The following is a 26,336-nucleotide window of genomic DNA, read 5'->3' as shown; positions in this document are numbered from 1 at the left end:
GGGGGGGGGGTACGAATTTTAGATCATCCGAGAAGCCATATCACATCACAACTTCATGCTGATTAGTTGATTTATAAATCAACAACGTGAAACTGTTGTGGCTTACTCGTGATCCCAAACTACGTAGGGGTGCTGAAAAGTTCCTGGCTTTGGATAAAAGAAAATACAGGAGGATAAGTTAATTATGATTTTATTCAACATATTCCTCTCTCAGATTCACACATTTATTGCAGCGGTCCTTCATTTTTTCTAAGCCCTGTAAAAGAACTCGGAAAGTTGAGCCTCCAACTAGGTCTTTCTTGAGAATTAAAGCCAAGAGCTTTTCCGCTCTCCCTCGTATTTACAGTACAAAACTAATATTAAGAAATTACAGAAAGTACCTTTCCCATGGGTATCATCATCATATTGTTTACAAAACAATCTCTGCCGTTTCACATTTTTGTTCGGCGCGGTAACAATTCAGTCAGGTCGCCGTATCATCTGAAGCTAATGTTAAGAAGGCGGCGAGCTGGCAGAACCGTTAGCACGACCGGTAAAAGGCATAGTGGCATTTCGTCCATCTTTGTGTTCTGAGTTCAAATGCCGTCAGAGTTGACTTTGCCTTTCATCCTTTCGAGGTCGATAAAGTAAGTACCAGTTGAGCACTGGAGTGGATTTAATCGACTTAACCCCACTCCTCCGAAATTGCTGGCCTTGTGCCAAAATTTGAGACAAATATTAGTTTCAATTTTTGGCACAAGGCCAGCAATTTTGAGGAATGGACTAAGTCGATTAAATCGATCCAATGCTCAAATGATACTTATTTTATTGACCTCGAAAGGCAAAGACGACCTTGGTGGAACTTGAACTCAGCGTGTAAAGACGAATAAAATGATGCTAAACATTTTGCTTGGCGTGCTAACGATTCTGCCATCTCATCACCTTTAATTTGAAACCAATATTAAGAAGACTTTTAAGGCGGCGAGCTGGCAGAATCGTTATCGCGCCGGAAAAAAATGCTTGAGCGGCACTTCTTCCGAGTTTACGTTCTGAGTTCAAATGCCGCCGGGGCCGACTTTGTCTTCCATCTTTTCGGAGTCGATAAAATAACTACCAGTTGAACATTGGAGTCGACATAATTGATTTACTTCCTCCCCGGAATTGATATCGATAACTGAGATATAAGGTTCGATAAGTTTTGGATAATATAATTCAGGGATCTTTTCTGTTTGAACGGCAGTTTTTTTTAATAATTTCCACGTAACTAAACACTTTTAAACTTCGTATATTGGTAGAATATTTATAAAACATCTTTTTCTCTTGGCTTTATTGAGAAAATTCTATGGTTTGTAAGATATTTGTTGTTTTTTTCTTCAATTTCTGCAATTTCAACCAATCAATGACGTCTATTGAGGTGAAAACATTCTGGGCCGTATGAATATGTCCCTCGTTTAAGAAAGAGATTGGGTTTATTTACATTTGTGAACAAAAAAGATACCCTCCCCCCCCTAACCCTAACCCTAACCCTAAAACAGATTGAAATGCAATAGATCGATACTAGGGTCATAATTATGGGTGACAATTTGATATGACACCGCTAGAAAAAAACTGCCGTTCAAACCGAAAAGATCCTAATTTGGTGCCGGCAATTAACTGAATCATCCAGGTGGAAGAAAAAACAAAACATCTTGGTCTCATTTTTTCACGCTGAGAGTTGCTGAAGCATGGAACAAACTGCCGGCATCAGTTGTTAGTTGTCAGAGCACTGCATCCTTCAAAACTTCCATGCTTTCTGAGATTTGCCAACACTACACCTGATTTTCTCCACTCCATACACACACAGGCATGTATCTGACTCATACATTGTTCGCTTTCCAGACATTTTTACATTACTGCATGTACTTTATATGCACTTTCTGACAAGTTGTGGTGCACCTGAGCACTGTATACAATTAATTTCATTATATTATTAAGAGATGTCCCGCCTGCGAAATCTTTTTTTTTTTTTTATCCATGAGATTTCCGGACCTATTTATGAATTCATTTGCATACAGCACTCAGAGCTCAACTATCAAACCAGTTTATTTGCTCTAACAAGTGGTGGGCGAGAAGATAAGATCACTTGAATAAGGAATTACCATGCTTCTTTTCTCTTTTAATAATGCCTGTTGTTGTTGTTCTTGTTTCAACCATGGCTGCCTCTGCGTAGTTATTTGTGTTGTTGTTTACTTTGTAAAACAGTAAGGGGAGAGGGTTGCTAACACATCTATTTCTTTACTACCCACAAGGGGCTAAACACAGAGAGGACAAACAAGGACAGACAAACGGATTAAGTCGATTACATCGACCCCAGTGCGTAACTGGTACTTATTTAATCGACCCCTAAAGGATGAAAGGCAAAGTCGACCTCGGCGGAATTTGAACTCAGAACGTAGCGGCAGACGAAATACCTATTTCTTTATTACCCACAAGGGGCTAAAGACAGAGGAGACAAACAAGGACAGACATAGGTATTAAGTCGATTACATCGACCCCAGTACGTAACTAGTACTTAATTTATCGAACCCGAAAGGATGAAAGGCAAAGTCGACCTCGGCGGAATTTGAACCCAGAACGTAGCGGCAGACGAAATACCGCTTGGCATTTCGCCCGGCGTGCTAACGTTTCTGCTAGCTCGCCGCTAGCACATCACCCTCTACCCACATTTTCCCCATCCACATCTTTACCATATGAGGCCCTAACAAAATCCGATAATAGGTATAGATGGATGCGTCAACTGTGAGTGCAGTCTGAGCTGAGATGTGAGGATGTGACAGCACGGTTGCTTGGGCCAGGGCTTGTTTTATGGATTCAAAGGCTGAAGTCATTGTACTGTCCCACTCCACCTGTCTTTTTGCACCTTTTTTTTGACAATGCCTTGTACAGGGACCTCATCACTTTTGCTGCAGAAGAGATGAAGCGATGGTAAAAGTTTACCATGCCCACAAATTGACGTAGAGCCTTGCTTGTGGTGGGGGCGTGGAAAGGATAGGATAGCTTTTACACTACCTGGCAGGGATGTAGCACCGGCACTTGTGATTCGATGTCCCAAGAAGTCGATTTCTGTCGCACCAAAAACGTACTTGGCGAGGTTGATTACTAACCCATACTGTTCCAACCTATGAAAAAGAGTCACTAGGTGCTTCTTGTGTAGCTCTGCAGATTCTGTGAATGAAACAAACTAGATCCAAATCTTAATCGAATCGGCTCCCAAGATAATAATTGTCTGAACAAATATGCCCTAACTGTTACAAAAGAGCATTTAGTTCCGACGAAAAAGAAAACAATAAAGTTTTCCATGTTTTCTTGACACAATCAACAAGGTATTTGTATCTCTTTAAGAAGAAAATTGACTGGGGGTTACTAACAACAACACGCCTCTTTCCAACCCTATTTTATTGTAGAATGATTGTTCAACCCCAGTACAAGGTTGGAAGTAATTATTTCTCTTTTTGCAAATAGATTATACTAGCAGTATCGCCCGGCGTTGCTCGGGTTTGTAAGGAAAATAACTATATAAGCATTTTTAGAGAGTTATAGCCAAAAATAGCAAAGAAATGCATTGAAAATGGAAATAAAATGATGGTAAATTTTTTTTTAAATCGTTGACTCATCGTAGTCATTTTTAGAGAGTTACCTCCCTTATATAATAGCGAAAAATGCATTAAAATGGGAAAAAATGATGGTAATTTTTTTTTAAATCGTAGACTCATCGTAGACGCACGCTAATACCCAGAAGGGCTCGATATGAATTACGACTATAAGATACCCGGTTTTGGTTAAACTGCACCGCAAAATGTGGGAGTAGTTAGGAATCTAAATCGTAGGAGATAGACACACAACTTGACTTTTATATATAAAGATTATCTAACATACTCAATTTTTTTGGAGACAGCAGTGTGTGATTTGGGACATTGACAACTATTTGTAGCAAAATCGATGGCCCACATACAGAATCCTTCCTTGACAAGAGTATTTTCCAGTTATCTTTGAAGAACCTATTGTTATGACCTTGTTAGTTACTGTGCATACACGATTATCTCCCTTGGCGAGACCACATTTCCTTTTAAAATGTGACTTACGACTTCACTTCGTATTGAGAAAAGTATATATTGTAGAAAATTAACAGCCTACATTTGTTGACACACATGGTATAAAGTATTCTTTTTCTTCTTCAAATAATTTCTGTGCTTACATTGCTTTGTTTTGTCTCACGTTACCGCCTTCATGTTTTTACACTAATATATGACCTACACCGTTTTCAATGTTTCTTTGAAGTCAAATGTCCCTTTCATGTTTATAAAACTGTATCTGTATATACCACAAAATTTTTAAGTTACAATACAATTGTATTGTTAATACATTTTATGAGATATTCATTTCTAATTGTTATAACACATATAAATATTTGACACATACGAATTGTATATTATGGGGTATTATTCTTTTAGGAAGTTGAATTTTTAAAAATTAATTCCTAGTGTTTTAATTTAATTGATTTGTTGAAAAAGAATACGGTACAGGATTCCTAATAAATTACACAGTTTAAACCTTCTCCCATCTAATTACGATTCTACTTAAAACTGAAAATAATTCCAGCCTTTTTGATATAGCTTAATATGATTAGTGTACCGGCATATAGTTGTGCCGAGTGTACCAATATGCAGAATCTAGATTTGTGCGACCATCACACTGATTTCTTTCCTCATTTCATCATCTTCACAAAGTATTAAATACTTGTTTCAGTCTTTAGTCGAGCAAATCGCCCCCAGGACTTATTCTTTGCAAGCCTAGTACTTATTCTATCGGTCACTTTTGCCGAACCGCCAAGTTAACAGTTGTTGCTTAACCTCCAGTTAACCTGTGATCAAAATTAGTCAAGATATAACCATCTTGTGTTGTTAAATGTATCAACTATCCAATGTATCCTTTCTTTTTAATGATGATGGAGTTTGATTTGAGGAGACTTGGCTGCTATTTATAGCAGATCTGTTGACTTGAGTTTTCACAACCGTTGAATGTAGAAATGTACCTAGCTAACATTATGCCATCCATATAGCAATAAGATTTCATAACAGCAAAAAAAAAATAAAATAATAATTTACACATTGGTCTCTAGTGTGAGAAGAAATTTGCCATCAGTGATTCTTCTTGAATTTATTGTTGCATGCAAATAAATAAACCTTTGTGGTGTGTTGTCTTAGTGTATTCACAGGTCAGCAGACCTGTGATCTAAGATTTATCAACCTTGAGCTTCCAGTATTTTTTGCAGTATTTAAGATACATCAAATAGTGTTCTTCCCTTTTTGCAAGACAGAAGAGATTAGAGGGAAATTTGACTGCTATTTTCTCAGGTTTGCACTCCACACAGAAGTTTCCTCATTGGCTCAATCAATCTTTGGTATTTGAAAGGGTACAAACTCAAACTCTCCTCATTCAAAAAAATATGCTACTGCTGAGCAACACCTGACTCTATATTTCTTTGTTTGAAACATTTTTTATTGAAAAAAAACTACAGCTTATTCTAGTAGGAAGTATGTTAATCAACTTTCTAGGAATGACAGAGGAAGTTAATCCAAGATGTTTTTAAATCCTGTACTTTACTCTTACTCTTATACTTGTTTCAGTCATTTGACTGCGTTCATGCTGGAGCACCGCCTTTAGACGAGCAAATCGATCCCGGGACTTATTCTTTGTAAGCCCAGTACTTATTCTATCGGTCTCTTTTGCCGAACCGTTAAGTGACGGGGACAAAAACACACCAGCATCGGTTGTCAAGCGATGTTAGGGGGAACAAACACAGACACACAAACACACACATATACATATATACGACAGGCTTCTTTCAGTTTCCGTCTACCAAATCCACTCACAAGGCATTGGTCGGCCCGGGGCTATAGCAGAAGACACTTGCCCAAGATGCCACGCAGTGGGACTGAACCCGGAACCATGTGGTTGGTTAGCAAGCTGCTTACCACACATCCACTCCTGCGCCTATACTTTGTAGTATAATATAATACATTTGGTCCTTCAATTCAGATTCCTAGTGATTTCCACTTAACCTTTTTTTAAAATTATCATCATTTAATGTCTGTTTTCCATACTGGCATGGATTAGATGGTTTGACCAGAGCTGGCAAACTGGAGTACAGCACCAGCTTCTAGTCTGATTTGGTTTGGTTTATATGGCTGGATGCCCTTCCTAACATCAGCCACTTTACAGAATATACTGGATGGTTTTTATGTGGACCAGTATGGTTATGTTTGATAGGTGTGTGCATGGGTGTGGTACAGAAGCTTGCTTTCCAATCATGTAGTCTTGGATTTAGTGTCTTTACATGGCCCTGGGCAAGTGTCCTGTTACCCCAGGCTGATTAAAGCATGTGTGTGTACCCTTGTCTTGACAGCATGTGATGATTGTAAATGAACATAACCAATGTATAAATGATGTTACTTGTTTCTGGTTTTCCATGAAGAACATGCTTGGTCTTGAAAAATATTGCTTTGCCTGCAAACAGATGAGGATTGGTGAAAGGAAGAGTATCAAAATGTAGAAAACCTATCTCAGCAAAATTTTGTCTGATTCATGCAAGTGTGGAAAAGTGGATGTGAAGCAATATGATTGTGTTCCATGTCACAAATACAGTTCAATATCAAAAAGACTATTTATTTTTTGCTTTTGTTATGCAGGTATGTCAAGATGAATTGTGTACTAAGAGCTTCATTGAACTTACATAGAAACTTTTCATCTATATTCAATGGAATCATTCAAAAGACTATTATATCAGGAAATTCTAACCAAACAGTTCTTCGAGCCTTAAGTACCACGTCAACATGCAGCCAGTCTTTTTCTACAAAGAACTTTAATGTTCCTAGTGGACCTTTAATTTCGAAATCACCATCCTGTCTTTTGTCTAATAATTCGAGTTTGTTTTCCATTCTGCCAACTACTGGATTCCCTTGGCAACAAAAACGTACTTACAAAATGAAGCTGTATCCAAAACTCAGGTGCAAAGGATGTTATTTTGTTTATAGGCATCGTCGTTTGTATGTTGAGTGTAACTTAAAACCTCGTCACAAACAGATGGAATTTAAAACTAAAGGAGAGTTATGGAGGGAAGATTACTCAAAAGGAGGTGTAAAAACAGCAGCATTTTGGAAATGGTCTAAAGAAGCTTGGTATAAGCGTGGCGATAATAAATATTCTCGTTTTGATTGGCTACAAGGAAAATATGACTGAGGAAAAAATATTTAGAAATTTTACAATTTTTAATTATTTCAAAATTAAATAAAATTTTGTTTGTATTTTTGTTGTTTCTTTTCAAATTGATTTTTTAATCTATAAATTAATGTATTAAATATTAAATTGAATAGTATTTAAAATACTAAATATTAGCACTATGACCCCTCAAGTGGCCTGAACTCTTTACATGAACACCACCCTGTACATAACTCCATGTCCCCCTACATGGCCTTGCTTTCTGCTTTTTGAGCCAAAAAATTAACTAACTAACTAACGCCGGGTCATAGTGCTAGTGCATGCATATACCGCTGCGTGCGTGCGCACATACACACGAGTACTGTCCAAATCTCCGACCAATTACATACAGCTAGCTGGCATTCAATTGGCGTATCAAGTTTCGGGCATTTTGATTGGGATTTGGATAGAAATTTCACAAAAAAGTCACTTCTATTGATTTTTTTAATGGCTTTGCCGGGTGACTGGGGAAATGTAAAGATGTGCGCAACCACCCTTGGACGAGTTTGAATGACCATAGAAAGTGCGAGCCCTCTAACTGAAAAATTGTGGATTTGTATAAAGGGCACACACACACAGACAGACGTTTTGTCATTTATATATATAGATCATCATCATCGTTTAACGTCCGTTTTCCGTGCTAGCACATATATATATATATCATCATCATCATCATCGTTTAACGTCCGTTCTCCATGCTAGCATGGGTTGGACGGTTCGACCGGGGATCTGGGAAGCCAGAAGGCTGCACCAGGCTCCAGTCTTATCTGGCAATGTTTCTACAGCTGGATGCCCTTCCTAATGCCATAAAATAATATTTATAATTATGAGTATAATTATAATTAGGGTTCAGCAAAAAAAAATTTGCTTCACCACATACCGAAATTTAGAAATAGCAGCCAAGAAAACTAGCTTTATTATTATTATTATATATATATATGTGTGTGTGTTTATCCTCTGCCACCACTTATCAGCCAGTGTTTGTTTACATCCCTGTAACTTAGTGGTTCCGCCAAGAGACTGATAAAATAAATATCAGGTTTAAAAGAAAAAAGTACTGGGGTCAATTTGATTGAAAATTCTTCAAGGGGGTGCCCCCACCATGGCTGCAGACTAATGACTGAAACAAGTAAAAGAAAATAAAAATCAAGTATTAAAAAAATATTTTTAATATTGAATAAAGCAAAAGCATTTTGTTTATAGTCAGTATGTATTTGAAAATTACCCTAATAACCTCGCAGCTGTGGAGGCGCAATGGCCCAGTGGTTAGGGCAGTGAACTCGTTGTAGGATTGCGGTTTCGATTCCCAGACCAGGCTGTAGCCCAAAGCCTTGTGAGTGGATATGGTGGACAGACACCGAAAGAAGCCCATCATCATTTAATGTCCATTGTTCACTTTGGCATGGGTTCATGTGTTGGACAGTTTGACTGGACTGGCACACTGGAAGGTGCACCAGACTTCAGTCTATATATATATATATATATACACACACATATAATCACTACCAGAACTAAAGAAGTTTCAGGTACGGAAGCAAGGTCTAGAATTGAAGGACCTTTGAGTTAACCTAGCAAAAACCAAAGTCTTAGTAAGTAGGAAGGCAGACAAATCCCTTTGGGTAGATGGCCATACTTGATCTGTAGAAAAGACGTAGGTAGAAAATTCATAAGATGTGCCCACTAAGCTATGGACATAAGCAATGCAGCAATATCAGGAAGGTTAATTTTCTAGTTTTCTTCAAAAACAAATTCCAGTATTTTAGTTTATTTTACCTTTATGGTACACCTGTTCTTCTGTGCATTAAATTCAACTGATAATCTAGTGATGTGCACAATTTTTCTATATCAAAATTTTGTTGCATACCTCATTTAAATAGCTGAGGACTCATTTTCTATGGTAATGTTTAAACAGAATTGAAATATTTTTACATTTACCTGTAATTAGAGTCACTTTGAGACAAAAATTATGCAATAGAATTGATTAAGAACCCTTTCTTCAATTATGTTCCAAATTTCGCATTAATATGTTGATACGTAAAAAAGTTACAGTTGTTTAATGAAACTAGTCTAAATTTATGATTATTTTAGAATCTAATTGAAACTCATGAAGTGTATTTTGGTCAGAAATATAGTGACAAAAAGATTAACAGGGAAAATAGTTTTTGTATGTGGAAGATACACAGGTACAATAAGCACAGAAAATAGATTCCATCAACTGCCAGTGGGGTAAGTTAGAGGTGACCAAGTTAGTAACATAAGTGGATGCTCAGAGCATAACTGTGAGAATAAGAAAATGCTGGGCAAAGTTCAGAGAGCTCCTACTTCTGCTGGCAACAGAGTGAAAGGCAGATTGTATGATGCCTGTGTGTGAATAGCTATGCTACATGGCAGTGGAACATAGGCTGTGACAGCTGAGGACATGCATAGGCTTGAAAGAATGAAGCTAGTATGCTTTGCTGGATGTGCAATATTAGTGTGCATGTACAACAGAGTGTAAGCATCTTGACAGAAAAGTTGGGCATAAGAGACATCAGATGTGGTGTGCAAGAGAGACAACTATGCTGATATGGTCATGTGATGCATATGGGCGAGGACATCTGTGTAATGAAGTGCTGATCTCTAACTGTGGAGGGAACATGTGGAAGAGGTAGACCCAGGAAGACATGGGATAAGGTGGTGAAGCATGATCTTCAAACTTTGGACCTCACAGAGGCAATGACTAGTGACGAAGACTGGGCGATATGCGGTGCTTAAGAAGGCCTATCAAGCCAAGTGAAATCATAGTTGTGGCTGATGCTAGTGTCACAACTGGCACCTGTGCCAGTGGCACGTAAAAAGTACCTTTCAAGTGTTGAGCCTCACAGAAGCAAGGTGGCACGTGAAAAGTACCTTACATGTGTTGGGTCTTACCGAGGCAATGATGAGTGACAATGACCTCTGGTATTATGCTGTGCTTGAGAAGAAGACCCATCAAACCAAGTAAAATCATAGTCTTGACAGATACTGGTGTCATGAAAATGGCACCTGTGCTGGTGGCATGTATAAGTACCCATTACACTCTTGGAGTGGTTGGTACTAGGAAGGGTTAGCTGTAGAAACCATGCCAAATCAGACTGAAACCTGGTGCAGCTCCCCAGTTTACCAGTTTTCACTCAAGGTGTCCAACCCATGCCAGCATGGAAAAAGGATGTTAAATGATAATGATAATGATGATGATGTCCAACATATTCTGGATGTTTTTTAGAAATTTGAATATTTGTTTTTTTTGTGAAAGTGATTTTTGTATCTAAAAATTTATTTTTGACTTGAGGAAGAGATACGTAATTCTTGAATCAACTGTCTTTTCCTATATTCATCAGCTTGTTGACAAGGAAAACATGGGTTGGTAGGGAATCCAAAAAGTTTGATATTTAGGGAGGAGTGATTGGGTGAAGTTGTTAGTGCAGTGCAATGTAGGGAATAGACACAATGTGGGTGATGGGTGAGTCATGTGAATGTAAAGGGAAGGAGCATGAGATCAGCTTGCCCCAAAGAGCAGAGGCCACTGGTAACAATAAAAAAGACAAAAGCCAAGAGCATGTCTGTGGATCAAAGTTTGGAGTGAGTAGGTGAGTGACTCTGTACAAACCAGTCTAGGATGTTTGTGTTCAATGGCAACAGTTGCAGTGAATCAAATGAGCAGTATTCTGTTGGGGATCTCACTTCAGACTTGTAGAGAGTTAGCAACTGTCAGGAGCTGGCTTTGAAGAGGAAGGTCAGTTTTTGAAATGCAATTTTTACTGCTATTATAACCATTATAACTTCAAAATTAAACTATTTTTTAGCTAGCTATGATGTTTAATGTACTTTATATGTGAGTTTTGAGCATAATGGACATTAAATAATTTCTTTTTCAGGATCATTAACAAAAGTACTTATGCATTCTCCTAACATTTTCAACAGCGGACAAAATTGGCTGCTTTAACCCTTTAGTGTTCAGATTACTCTGTTAAATGTAATACTTTTTCACTCAAATTGTTTTGAATTAATCATGCATTATCTTATAGCTTTGAGGTTTCAGTGATGTGATTGTTTATTTTTAGCATGACATTGTAGGTTAGGTGTGAGAGGCTAGATATCGCCAGTTTGAATATAAAACGTTTAGAATATTTGGGCTGGATATGGCCGGTTTAAACACTAAAGGGTTAAAATGCCATCTTAAAAAACAGTCTCTCACTTGCGAATAGGATCTATTGAGAAAACAGTTATTCTGAAAAGGAAATTTTAAATACTAGATTAATGTATACTAGTCAGAAAAAGGGAAAAATTACCTCTTTCCTTCTACGATGATTACCATATTTAAGACAGATTTAAAGTTCTTGCCTGGACAAGTTCTGCATAGAAAGACACTACTTTCTAAAGGTATGATGGAATAGTCAACTCTTGGCTAAAAGCATTGGTGACATAAATAAAATGGCTTCTACCATGATCCAAAATTACATTGTAAGCTAATCCTGCTGAGTTATAACATTGTTCTATGGCACTCCTCTGACAAAATAGCCTGAGGTATTCAGTTACAGCTTTTTACATTCTGAATTAAAATCCTGCTGGGTTCCTTCCTAGGTTGATAAAATAAGTAGCAGTCAAGTACTGGGGTGGTCGATATAATCATCTGTTCTCGCCATGTTTATGGCCTTCTTTAAACAGTAAATCAATATTTATCTAAAATTTGAAATTGTATACAGATAAGTGTGTTGGATGATGCCATGAAATAAAGCAAGTTGAATGGTTTTATTTGTTCTTAAGTGTTTATATGTCCCTATCTGATACATACACATATTGTATCTAAACAGTAAACACATTATTATTAACAGCATAGATAATTGATTTAGTATAATGTTATGAAGAGGCAGGAAGATAGAAACAATATGGTAACACAAACGTTCTTTAGTATTGAAAGGAGATGTTCTAAATATATGTGTATTTGTAAGTATCTCTGTTATTGCTTTTAAATTTACTTTTCAAAATATAATAATTTTTAAAAGCTAGTAATTGTACTTTTTGATAAATACATTGTAAATTGAAGCTAACGGAGTTTCCAAACATGACATTTAGAAAATTGTGACTGTGTTTTATAATTGACAAAGACATCTATTACAAACTTCATCTAGATATAAATAGGCACTTCAATGAAACACCAATGATATTAGCTGATGAGTATTTTATTAGCTTGTAGTGCTGGACTGTTGAGTTTCTGTATTATATGTCAATGAAGATATAATGGCTGTTTCAGTTATATTATTATCCAAATTATCAAATAAGCAATTAATTGTTGGAATTATAAAATTCAAGACAAATGATCAAAATACTAGCCTGTGTCTTCTTTTCTTTTGGAAAGTATAATATGAAAGAAATTTGGTTGCTATTTTGGAAGCTTCTTCATGGGCTTGTGTAACAGTTTTTGAAAGTTAATACTCTGCAATGGCACTATGACACAAACCTGAAATATTTAATATTACTTATTGTCTTTTAGTAATTACAATAGAATTGTTGATGTAAACTGTATCAAGTAGTTATCAGGTCAGGCCAGGTATAGGTGCCATACATCACTGCATCCAGCATTTATTGGTATCTGCTCAGGTCATCTTGAGCAGTGTCCCAGTCAGTTTCCATTTTAATGAAACATTTCGGCATTGGTTGTGGCCATGAGGTTTGCAGCTGACCAACACAAGTTGTCACCCCAGCTGGATCCTCAGAGAAGAGAACACAGTATGCAAGATACGACTTGAAAAATTAAGCAAGCTGACACTCCCAAATTATACAAGACACAGGATGCCTCCCAAATAGTTATATTTAAGAAGAAATTTTTAATGAGAGCACAATTTAATTCTTTTGGAATGTTTTAATGCTGAAATATTTGTTTGATAAAATTGGAGAAAATCAGTTTTCTTAATAAGTTTTAATTAAGAATATTCAAAGCTTTTTCAACCTTTTTGCTATTGCAGTTTTCATTTCTTGTACTGAACTAGATTTCATGGTATGAAAACAGCTTTCTCGAAATTCTTCATTTGTAGATCTTCGAACAACGTTTGCAATCGATTCACTAACACTTGAAAAACTGTCTTCATTTGTATTTTCCTGATTTGAAGTATCTGTACGAAAGACAAGATCTGTGAAACTTTCTATTGCTATTCTTACATTTCTTTCATTGGTGTCAAAAACAGACTTCAAGTTGTTATGTAGATGTCCAAGAACATGTAAGCTCATGGCATGTCTTTTATCAGTATTGTCAAATATTATATAAATAACAATACAAAACTTTTGACATTTCAAAGTATTTCCATTTGTTAGTTGTGTAACAAGACATTGTTCTGGCTGTAAAGAACTGTTTCTATTTTCAAAGGAATTATTTAGCAAAGCTTTTAGATTGTATTTCTCCCATGAAATAAAATTTAAAATTGTATGTGGAAGTTTTAAGGGTTCACCATAGGGACCAAAGGAGAAAAATTCAACTAAATGCTGTTTTTCTCCAGCATCTTCTTCTGCAAGAGGGAAAAGAAAACCAAGACAAGTCAAAGTAAAGATATTCCGGAAAATATTTTCTTTGGTGGAAATAGTTAAAGATGTTGTAGTACCTATGAAAGTCTTTCCTGAAATATCATCTGTCTTACCAGTTTTAGTATTTTGATGTAAACCAATGAGTATTCTTTTATTACACAGTTCAATATAGTTATTAGTAGATAAATCAGGGTTGCATTTGATACCTGATACTTTTAATTTAAACTTGAATTCATCTGATGGGTTTAAAATTCTTATTTTTTTCAGATAATCAAGAATTTTGCTACATTCACTCAGCATATGCGCATGATTTTGGTAGATTCTCAAATACCATGTAGCTTGACTTTGAAGGACTCTGTTGATACTTAGAGAAATTTCACTTAAGTCAGTGGTTTTATTTTGAGGATTTTTAATAAAAAAATAATTCCTTTGCAAAGCATGATTGTCATTCAAATGACACTTTTGAATTTGACATAAGTGACTTTCATTTTTAATCAAGGATTGCATTCTTTCTACTAAGAATTGCAATGTTTTGATTAATCCTTCCTTAAGATACACAGAAATATCTGAAATACTGCTAATGCAATATAATTTAATTTTAAACAATTCTTGTTGGGTGCTATCATTTCCAGTGTTGCATGATTTTATATCAAGGGTAAGTGAAAACTTATCCCTTACAAATTGTTGCTTTTGTTCTAAGAATATCATGCGTATTAGTTCTTCTACTGCTACATGAACAGGTAAATCTTCCATTTGGTCAATTCCAACTGCTGCCCATGTCTCAGACATATTTTCTCAGGCAAATTCTTAGAAATAAATCGTCTGCTACAACAAACGCTGCCTTTCCGACCCACACGAGTTACTTCCCTTCGTCGCTTCTATTATAAACCTATTGTTTCCCTCTGTTTTATTTGCTGCTACATTGAAGCTTAGCCTCTAGCGCTTTTTCTCACTAAAATATGTTCAAATCGCAATATTTCGATGAATTAAACAGCACAGTTTCTTAAAATTTATATTACATTAATCTCCAAGGTTAGTATAGTTATGATATTTCATCTTGTTTTTTGCAATGACTATTATTATTCATGAAAATACAATGACTTGCACGTCGGTTCTCAGATATTACATATGGCGTAGAGGATATCCTTGTTCGCCCGAAAATCCTCATGTTTTTCGTTTTGTCTCAATTTTTGTATTTATCTCTTTAAACTACCTCTTAATTCTTACCAGATATTTTCAATATATCGTTTAAAGATTTCACTTATAACATTATTCTAACAATATCTTATTCTGAGAAGCCAAAAAATATATATATTATTGAAGGTGTGCTTGTATGTAACATTAATTTATTCAAAATATTCATGAAAATTATTTAAAATTATTTAAATTCAATTTAAATAATTAATTGCATATATATAAAAAATTTACCAAATTTTTAACAGATTTTCCTGAAATGCTCAGACATGAGTGAAGAATATTTTGTACATCAATTTTCTTAATATAGCAAAAACATTCTTATATCTCAAGAATAAATTTCTATTTACTAAGCACATGTCCAATCCATTCTAAAGAAAACCATGCTTGTATAAAATTGCTCAACAATCTATAGAGATCTTTAATTTGTTCCACTGGCCACAGCATGAATGTAATTCGCAGAAGAATCTGAATTCTAAATAATTGCATATGTATAAAAAATTTACCAAATTTTTATCAGACTTTCCTGAAATGCTCATAAATGAGTGAAGAATATTTTGTACATCAATTTTCTTAATATAGCAAAAACATTCTTTTATCTCAACACCTAAATTTCTATTTACTAAGCACATGTCCAATCCATTCTAAAGAAAACCAGGTACAAGTACCGAAAACCATGCTTGTATAAAATTGCTCAGCAATCTATAGAGATCTTTAATTTGTTCCACTGGCCACAGCATGAATGTAATTCACAGAAGAATCTGAATTCTAAAATTCTAACTAATAGTATTCCTTTAAATATGTTTACTGATAAAGCGCTCTGCAAATGAAGAATTTAACACACAGTAGATGGCTTTCAGGATTTTTAAATATATTTTAAACTAAAACCAACGAAATAACGCTTTCAAATTTATTTCACTTGTGTCGCCTTTAAAAACATTTTTTTTTTTGAAAAAAGCAAGCTAATTTTTGAGATTAAAGGTAGTCTATAATTAAAAGCGTTCCATCTGTGACCATCTCGTTTATTTTATTATTTTTTTTGCATATCTCAGATTACATTGTCCGGTGATCCTTTGCATTTTGGCCAAAAGTAAATACTAACAAATCCAGGAATAATAGGGTAAAATACCAATATGAACGTCATTAAATTTTCTAAAGAAGCATATTTCAAATATGAAATTTCAATCTTGTTTTATTAAGATACGCTTAAGGATAGACTCCAGATAAATCTTGTATAAGTAACTAATCAATACCACCCTTGCTGAATACATTTACGTTTTATACTTAAAACATGATTAAATATCATTTGAAACAAGGCTTTATTTATCCATTTATTTTTAGAAAATGCAATGATCGATATTAGTGTATGTTATTCTGGTGTCTGTTAGTATTTCCTTTTGGGTTCATAAAGTATCGCCCATTGTTCGATTTGTCCTTATGTATTTAAGGTGGTAAAATGTTATTTGTGAGAATTTGCTGTTATTTCTTGCATGTCTAGCGCTGGATCTCGCCGTGATCGACTTCGCGTTTCATCCTTCAGAAGGTTCTAAAGTTCTTCAGAATTGTGTTGGTGTTTCTGTGAAGTTGTCAGAGAATGATGTTATTTACGTACTTGGAATTGTAGTAAAGCTAAATGTTAACTCCAGGATCGCCTAGAATCGGTGGCGATGTTGCGATATGACTCGCAGAAATGTAAACATCTGACGAGTCAAAACGAAAGATTGCCCTATGGTAAGAAACTAGGGATCAATCATAAAATACATTCAAGTATTCTGCGAGTACAGTTGCTAAATTGGTGTTATATCTGCTTACTATGTTTTTAAAATGTGGATATTTACTCGTATCATATAACTTTGGGAAAATTTATTTGGAGACTATGGATAAGGGTCACACAATAAAGGTTTTGAAGGCATTTGAATTATTTTTTCATTGAATACATTTGTAAGAATGATTAAATCAAGGCAAAATTGTGAAGATCGATCTTATTTATTTCGGACGTTTGATTGTGGCGATGCTGCGGCACCACCACGAAGGGTTTAGTTGGATAAATCAACACCGGTACATATTTTTAAAGTCTGGTATTTATTGAAATGGTATTTTATATCGAACCGAATAGTTACGGGGACGTAAACAAACCAACACTGTCAAAGCTTCTGCACAGTTTCCATCTACCAAATTCACTCTCAAGGCATAGTTGGCACAGAACCATAGTAGAAGTCACTGGCCCAAAGTGCTGTGCAGTAGCCCTGAATCTGAAACCATGTGGTTGCAAAGTAAGTTTCTTAACTACTCAGCTATGTTGGCAATTCCATTGAAATGCAGGTTGATATTGAAGTGCTACCATCGTTCGTTTAACGTCCGCTTTCCATGCTAGCATGGGTTGGATGATTTGACTGTGGATTGGCGGACCAGATGGCTGCACCAGGCTCCAATCTGATCTGGCAGTTTCTACTGCTGGATGCCCTTCCTAACGCCAACCACACCGAGAGTGTAGTGGGTGCTTTTACGTGCCACCGGCACGCAGGACCAGTCAGGCGGTACTGGCAACGACCACGCTCAAATGGTGTTTTTTATGTGCTACCTGCACAGGAGCCAGTCCAGCGGCACTAGCAATGACCTCGCTCGAATGTTTTTTCATGTGCCAGTAAGGCGACGTTGGTAACGATCATTCTCGAATGGTGCATTTTACGTGCCACTGGCACTGAAGCCAGTTAGCCGCTCTGGCAACGATCACGCTTGGATGGTACTCTTAGTGCTCCACTAGCATGGATGCCAGTGCTACCAAAGAGTTGCAGTACTCTTTCAAAGGCTGGTTTCGCCATCCATAAAAGGTCACTTATCGGGAGGCCAATGTGATATGCTTACATGTATGTTGCTCCAACTACAGATAGAACAGGTGAGATTATCTCTGAACCCTCTACTATAAAAAAATTCCACAGAGTAACTTTCAGGCATTACATTTCATTAGTTGGGGGATAATTTTTCTCCAATTAATAGTTGTTCTTCTTAATACAGACTGCCATTTGCTTCTGTTCAGTGCAAGAATTTCTCATGTAATGAAGTTTATGTTCAAGGACTTAGGATAGTCTTTTGTGACATCATGAAATCTTTTATGGTTTGTGCTGGAGACACCAAAAACTAATTCACCATAAGTTATTGCTTCAGAAGCTTGCAATCATGAAGATGGATTGTTTGACCAACACATAGCATCAATCAAATGTGGATTAATGTGTGGTATGTTACTGTTTGTTATGTCCAAAGGTATTCTTATCTACTGCTGGGTTGAAAATTCCTTTTGGATTGCACAAGGGCAGAGCCACTGTTGTTGAGATTCATCATCATCATCATCATCGTTTAACGTCCATATTCCATGCTAGCATGGGTTGGACGATTCAACTGGGGTCTGGGAAGCCAGAAGGCTGTGCCAGGCCCAGTCTGATCTGGCAGTGTTTCTACAGCTGGATGCCCTTCCTAACGCCAACCACTCTGTGAGTGTATGGGTGCTTTTTACGTGCCACCTGCACAGGTGCCAGGGGAGGCTGGCAAACGGCCATGATCGGATGGTGCTTTTTACGTGCCACTGGCATGGAGGCCAGTCGGGGCGGCGCTGGCAATGGCTACGTTCGGTTGGTTCTCTTACGTGCCACCGGCACTGGTATCACAGCTACAATTTCCATTGATGTTGATCGATTTTTATTTTTATTTTTCTGGACAATATTATGCCAAACTTAATTAGATGTGTCTGCAATAAGAAAGTGTTCAAAATCAAAGTGTCAGCCACCCTCTGAGTGTGTGTGTTTCTTTTACTTGTTTCAGTCATTTGACTGTGGCCATGCTGGAGCAGCGCATTTAGTCGAACAAATCGACCCCAGGACTTACTCTTTGCAAGCCTAGTACTTATTCTATCGGTCTCTTTTTGCCGAACCGCTAAGTTATGGGAACGTAAACACACCAGCATCAGTTGTCAAGCGATGTTGGGAGAAGTAGTTTCACAAACGTGGGAGTACTCATTATGTTGTTCAGAGGGAATATATTAATTACAGTATAGTAGATAAAAATATTTTCCTTTTCCTTTTTTACATACTGAATAAAGCATTGTTCAGATAAATGTGATTTGAGTGAAGGTGATCTTTGAGAAAAATAAATAAAACTTCTATTCAAATCACATCCATGACCTGAAGAATATATAGTTAAATGTGGATTAATGTATTTTCTATGAATTCAAAATTACACTCTTACCAAATGGGAAAAAAGACATGGGTTTTTCTAATGAACTCAGATCAAGAAAAGCAAGGGAGGCAACTTCGTAATCTACATTTAGTTTGAATGGGACATTCAGTGGGGCCATGTGGTAATAACCTTAGTCCGTATGGTAATACCTGAACCTGTTTTGATGTTATAAGATCTCAGAGAAGCAAAATTTTACCAGAAACACTAAGTCACTGAGGTATAAAGATTTTGAGCAAACAATTATTGAATAAGTGCAGTTATGTCTGTGTGTGTGGATTTTCCAAGGATGCCTTTTATATGAAGGTCATAATTAAGTGGAGAAACAACATATTTAATGTAATACAATCAAATAGATGGCAGAATTCATGATTTTTCAGTTATTTATCTAATCATTGTGATGTATATTTGCCATTTAAATATGGCTAACCCCTAAGAGTGGAAGCTATTGTAGTTTGTAGCCCCAGGAGGACTACAGTAGCATCCACCCTTAGGGGTTAGCCATATTTAAATGGCAAATATACGTCACGATGTGTCGTAGCTACTGTTTATAACTCGCTCTGAGATTTTTTATTATCTAATCATTAAGTTATGTAAATTGTTTTGAGTGTTCTGCAGGCCCATGTACTCTTAATGAAAAGGGCAGAATCAGCATGACCCAGCTTATGAGAAGGCTAGGGTTTTGAATGACAAATATAATCCATCTTATGGGCTTCCATACAATTTCTGTCTAGCCAGTTTTACTCACAATGCTTTAATTGACCTGAAGCTATTATAAAAGACACTTGCCTAAGGACCTCTTGATTGCCAAATGAATATCTTAATTTCAGTTTTATATCAGCAGAAATGAATTTTTTATTAAAATTCCCTTAACTCTTCAGCATTCAGATTACTCTGTCAAATGTAATGCTTATTGATTCACATTGTTAATATATTCATCATCATCATCGTTTAACGTCCGTTTTCCATGCTAGCCTAATCATTAAGTTATGTAAATTGTTTTGAGTGTTCTGCAGGCCCTGCACTCTTAATGAAAAGGGCAGAATCAGCATGACCCAGCTTATGAGAAGGCTAGGGTTTTGAATGACAAATATAATCCATCTTATGGGCTTCCATACAATTTCTGTCTAGCCAGTTTTACTCACAATGAATATCTTAATTGGACGGTTCGACTGGGGTCTGGAAATCCAGAAAGCTGTACCATGCTCCAGTCTGATCTGGCAGTGTTTCTACAGCTGGATGCCCTTCCTAACACCAAGCACTCCATGAGTGTGGTGGGTGCTTTTTACGTGCCACTGGCACAGGGGCCAGAGGAGGCTGGCAACGGCCACGATCGGTTGGTGCTTTTTACGTGCCACCGGCATGGAAGCCAGTCAAGGCGGCGCTGGCATTGGCCACGTTCGGATGGTGCTTTTTATGTGCCACTGACACAGGTATCACAACTACAATTTCCATTTGCTTTTTATTTTGATGTTGATGTACTTGACTCAATAGGTCTCCTCAAGCACAGCAGGTCGCTCTATGATCCAAGGTAAGCACAGCAGGCCGTCCTGCGATCCTGCAACCCCTAAATACAATTAACTTATGTACCTTGTCATAATACATTACAATCATCACCATCATTTGATGTCCATTTTCCATACTGAGTTCGGTTGCATAGTTTGATAAGATCCAGCAAGCTGCAGGGCAGCGTCAAGCTCCATTATCAGCTTTAGCATGGCTTCACTAGCTGGATGCCCTTCCTGATGCCAACCATATTTCTGCATGTACTGGGTGCTTTTTTTGTGTCATGAGGTTATCATGTAACTTACAAGACAGAAAAAGAATAGAGAAAAGGGAAAATCTGATGAGCCAAGCATAGGTGTCTTGCTATAGAAGGAATAATTGGTTATCACACTTGTGGAAATACTTGGGAAAGTGATGAAGTGCTAGTCTTTTATGTTCATTTCTTTAATTGGTATATTTTATTTATATACATATTTGGTGTTAGGAAGGGCATCCAGCCATAGAAACCATGCCAAATCAGATTGGAACCTGGTGTAGCCCTTCAGCTTACCAGTTTCAGTCAAACCATTCAACCCATGCCAGCATGGATAGCAGACACCAAATGATGATGATGATGATATTTATTTTTTAATATAGGATTGGATCGGAGGAAGAGATTGTGTTCATAGCTTTTGCAGGACATGTGAAATGAATGTGGTTCACCTTCCTTCTGAACAGTTACAAGAAGAGAATTTCAGGAGTCCAACATTTTGTGAAGGAAAAACTAGCTGTATTGGTTTGTGTGTGGCTTGAGGTGGGGTGTGAACACCATATGAATAGCAAGAAGAGGAGTATCTGAGTAGATGTGGTACATGGTCAGCCAGTTGCAAAAAATAAAGTGTTGTAGTAGATGATAAAAAAAAAAAAAACAGAGAAGGGAGATAAGACACCTGTGGGTTAAAGTTTGGAGTGTGTTTGTAAGGAAGGATAGCAAGAACTTTTTAGTTCAGCTACAGACAACCCCTACTGCTAAGACATTATAAAATGCAACCAGGCCCAATGTAAAGTGGTTGGGGATGAAATAGGCATCCAGCTGTAAGAATTAAAAAGAAAAGAAAAGCAAAAGAAATTACCAGTATACTATAATATATGAAGCAAAGTTGGCTGATTTTTGTCTGTTGCTCCTGTGCCAAGTCATACCACCAGAAAGACCAACAACAAGATTGAAGAATTGATCAGTGTGGAAGTTCTGCTGCATCCAACCATATAGTCCAGATGATGCTCCTCCATCTGACTAAGGTCTCTTCCAATCAATGCAGCACTTTGTGAAAGATCGCTGATTTGGGTTTATTCGATGGAGGTGAAGAAGCCTGTCAAGAATGTTTTGCTTCAAAGTCAAAGGATTGGTACTTCAACCAAATCCGAAAGCTTGCAGATCGTTGGCAGAAGGTCGTGGAAAATGATGGTCGTTATTTTGAAGAATAGTTGTTGTTGATTTTGAATAAATTCTTGCATAAAAAAATCAGTATTTTAATATGGCGCACAAACTTTTTCCTCAACTTAGTAATTTATATTAAATTATTTTATATATTACCATTTTCAGAAATATGTATATGTGGAAAAGAGAATTGTATTTATATCCCACCCTGCTCTGTTTTTGAAATTATTGTATAATTAATAAACATATCTTTTTTATCCTTCTTGTTCATCTAGATGCAACATTGAACTTAGCTTTCCTGAAAAACAAACTCCAAAAGACAGAAAATGGCTTCAACAGTCGACAGATTTACGGATGTTAATCTTACTGATTACATGGATGTTGTTACTACATACAAATGCCGATTCTGTAATTTCTCCTGCAACCAGCCTCAAGAGATTGGCATACACGTTCGTAATGTGCATATCAAGACAACTCCTTCCAAATTGAGTACGATTTCAAATATGCCTGATATCGAACAAGCAGAAAGTTCTTCAGGGGATGTCACTGTTGAGGAAGAGACAATACCTGATCTGTCTAAGACCCAGTCTGTAGCCGTTTCTCAAGAAGCATCTTCATTGTCAGATGTAGACTCTGTTTCTTTGATTGAAAAATCTGATGCAGGGTCATTGATAGAGTTAGCCTCAAATCATCAACAAGTTATTTTCACTCAAGGTTCTTTAAACGAGCCCCAAATGATTCCAACTCACAACGATATCTTATCAACTGGAAATATTGTACCATCTTACATTCCTCTGGAAGCTACAACAACAGTTGAAGACTCGTTGACTTTTGTTAATGAATCTGAAATTAATTCACAAGCAATTAGTCAGTTTTCTGTTGCTGCTTCTGACGACTTTTCCGAACCTAATATTGAAGGGGATGATGTTCTTACGAAAGAATTGTTTCTGTGTGGCCAATGTAGAATTGGGTTTAACAGTATTGAAGAATGTAAATCCCATATCGTGCAAGTCCACAATATTTTGCCCCACAATGAAGACAATCAGTTACCTGGAGAACCTGTTAATAGAGTCAGTGTTGGAACACAAGTTGTGTCTACCAAAAAAAAGCCAGGTAGAAAACGGAAAAACCCATTACCTCAGAGATCCTCTTCACCTGTTTCAGACAAGGACTGGGAGGAAGATGAAAATAGCGAATGGTATTCACGCAAAGGACGGAGTCGTAGAAAAATTCGCCCACCAAAAGCTCTGAAAGATGATTATTATTTAGGTAAAAAGAAAAGAAAGAACAAAGATACTAATGTTCTTACAGAAGGCTACAGTCTTAAGTGTAATCTGCAAGGATGTTTTGCCAAGTTTAAGAAGGACCAAAGTTTAAAGATTCACATTGCTTGCCACAAAAAGGATGCAAATAGGTCTTTCTTTGAGTGTAACATGTGTGCAGTTGAATTTCTTCTTTGGAAACATCTTAGGATGCATCTTTGGCGTTGCCACTCCATTGATACAGATCTTTTTGCATGTGAGAACTGTGAGTTCAAAACAGACACTACCCACAAATTACTGATTCATAAAGAGATTCATAGTGACCAGAGACCGTATACATGTGATATATGCTGGAAAGGCTTTAAGCAGTTCAGTCAGATGAGGAACCACCAAATGATCCATGCAGAACATCAGTCAAATGATGCTGACCGTTGGTATACCACCAAACAGTGTGACATTTGTAAACGGACTTTTGCTAATCAGAAGTGTTTAAGTAAACATGTACAAGCTGTCCACAGTAAGATCAAACCATATGTGTGTTCATACTGTGGTCATTCAACAGCACGCAAAGCTATGCTACAATTACATCTACGTATCCACACTGGGGAAAAACCATTCAAGTAAGTAATCTTATAAATCTCAAAAAGCTTTCAGGCCATTTATAGTTATTCATTTGTATTGCTCCACCTGTTATAAACATCTGCCTGTGTTCAGTGGGGACTGGATCTTACAGAAACCTTATATTGTTTCCAAACCCTCTTATATCTAGTTAACATCATCATCATCATCATCATCATTGTTTAACGTCCACTTTCCATGCTAGCATGGGTTGGACAATGTGACTGAGGGCTGGCGAACCAGATGGCTGCACCAGGCTCCAATCTTGATCTGGCAGAGTTTCTGCAGCTGGATGCCCTTTCTAATGCCAACCACTCTGAGAGTGTAGTGGGTGCTTATTCCATGCCACCGGTACAAGGGCCAGTCAGGCGGTACTGGCAACGACCTCGCTTGAATCTTTTACACATGCCACTGGCACAGGTGCCAGTAAGGCGATGCTGGTAACGATCACGCTTGAATGGTGTCTTTTGCGTGCCACCGGCACGGAGGCCAGATATCTGCTCTGGCAATGATCATGCTTGGATGGTGCTCTTAACACCCTACTAGCACTTATTAGCAAAAAAAATAAAAATCATTAAAATGAGCATAGTTACACCTGTATCATATTTTTAAGAGAGGAAGTCAGTCTGAGTTCAAATCTCAAATGTTAGAAAGAACCGAAAGTGTAAATTTAAGCAGATATTGATATTGGTAAAAAAAATTGAATAGTTAATTTTATTTTGTTTTTATAATTTCAAAGTTATGTGAGCTTTAATGATTTATTTTCCTTTATATTTTATGTTAAACAATGATGCTCAATATTTTATTTTTATTTAGGTGTGATGTTTGTCAGTATGCTACTGGAGATCACAACTCACTTCGCCGTCACAAAATGCGCCACTCTGGATTGAGACCATACAAATGCCAATATTGCTCTTACTCGTGCATCCAAGCTATTTCTTTAAAAACTCACATGAAAAATAAGCATCCAGATTCATCTGGAATTTATCACTGTGATATTTGTAACTACCGAACGGTAAATGCTACCAGTTTTACTAACCATGTCAGTGATCACAAGTATGGGTTGATTGATGTCCAAGAAGGCACCAACACTACGACCAACACCACCACCACCACCACAACTACCGCCACATTATCAACAACAACATCTACCACCACCACTGAAACAACTACTAATTCAACAGTTCTTTCTTCCAGTAATAATAAAAGTATATTACAAAAAGTCAACGACCCTAGTAATGGTGAAATACAAACTCAGTTAGCACCTGTAGAGAACAGTGTTTCAAATCTAAGTGCAGATGACATTATTAAAATGGCCCAAACAGGGAATAATCTGGTATCAACGGATCTCACTGCTGCAGAATTAATTTATGCTATTGCAACCAATTCTCTTCCGCAAGACTCTCAGATGCTTACTGGGATGCAAGCAACCATAAATACATCTTCTAAGCAAGGAATATCAACACACACAATTACTTTGCATTTACCGCCATCTCAATCACAGATTGCCTCAGATGAAAGTTCTGATCAAAGAAATGCCGGACATACTTTGTTGATGGTGCAGCCGTTGGAACTGTGTTCTGTAAATGGTGATGGTAATTCACAGACTCTGCCTGCTGAAGATATAAGAGTAAATTTTCAACCAGCTGAAAGTTCAGTAACTGCCACAGAAGTAGTTTTGGCCTCAGAGGATAAAATTATTACTGCTGAGTAAATTCGGTAGTTGAAATAAGCATCTATTCTTCAATATTTGTAACATTTTCAAATTCCTCCGAGGCCTACTTTACTTTTCATCTTTTTGTGGTTGATAAAAGAAGTACCAGTTGAGCATTGGGATTGATGTAAACATCTCACCCACTCCCCCTGAAATTACTGGCCTTGTGCCAAAATTTGAAATCAGTATTTGTAACATTTAGATTTGTTTTGTTTTTAGACTGAATTATAATGATTTTCAGGAAAACCTGATGCCTCATTTGATCTTGAGAATAAATGGAATTGTATTCTTTCTTTTAGACTGTTATTTGGAATATGAGATATATTCCATGTTTTGTTTTTGTATTATGTATATTTGTGAAATTACTAGAGTTCAAACTCAAGTAGAAATATTTTTCAATATTTTCAGGCAGAAATATTTCTCAATATTACTAATGTATCTTTCTGAAAAGATAGTGGAATATTTGCTATTAAAATGATGAAGATAGCTAAAATTTATGAATATATGGCTTATAATAAACATTTCTGTTTGTGTTAATATTCAAAGCTTGGAGTATTAGAAAGCTAACCAGAAATAATTAGGCAGT

General features: G+C 36.7%; 1 protein-coding gene and 1 long non-coding RNA gene across 2 annotated transcripts; both read left to right on the top strand.

The window, feature by feature from the left end:
• Positions 1 to 3,992: 3,992 nt before the first annotated feature.
• On the top strand, positions 3,993 to 7,258 carry LOC115212046. Its single transcript, XR_003881701.2, has 2 exons — positions 3,993 to 4,169; positions 6,708 to 7,258. It is a non-coding gene; the product is annotated as an uncharacterized LOC115212046 (long non-coding RNA).
• Positions 7,259 to 14,705: 7,447 nt separating this feature from the next.
• LOC115212000 (zinc finger protein 236) lies at positions 14,706 to 26,048 on the top strand. Its single transcript, XM_029780783.2, has 3 exons — positions 14,706 to 14,844; positions 22,432 to 24,038; positions 24,853 to 26,048. The coding sequence occupies exons 2-3, from the start codon at positions 22,483 to 22,485 to the stop codon at positions 25,748 to 25,750; spliced, it is 2,454 nt and encodes an 817-aa protein (XP_029636643.1). The 5' UTR covers positions 14,706 to 14,844; positions 22,432 to 22,482; the 3' UTR covers positions 25,751 to 26,048.
• Positions 26,049 to 26,336: the final 288 nt, after the last annotated feature.

Source organism: Octopus sinensis, linkage group LG5 (genome assembly GCF_006345805.1).
Source record: "Octopus sinensis linkage group LG5, ASM634580v1, whole genome shotgun sequence".
Lineage (NCBI taxonomy): Eukaryota > Metazoa > Mollusca > Cephalopoda > Octopoda > Octopodidae > Octopus > Octopus sinensis.
This window is presented reverse-complemented; position numbering and strand designations above follow the sequence as displayed.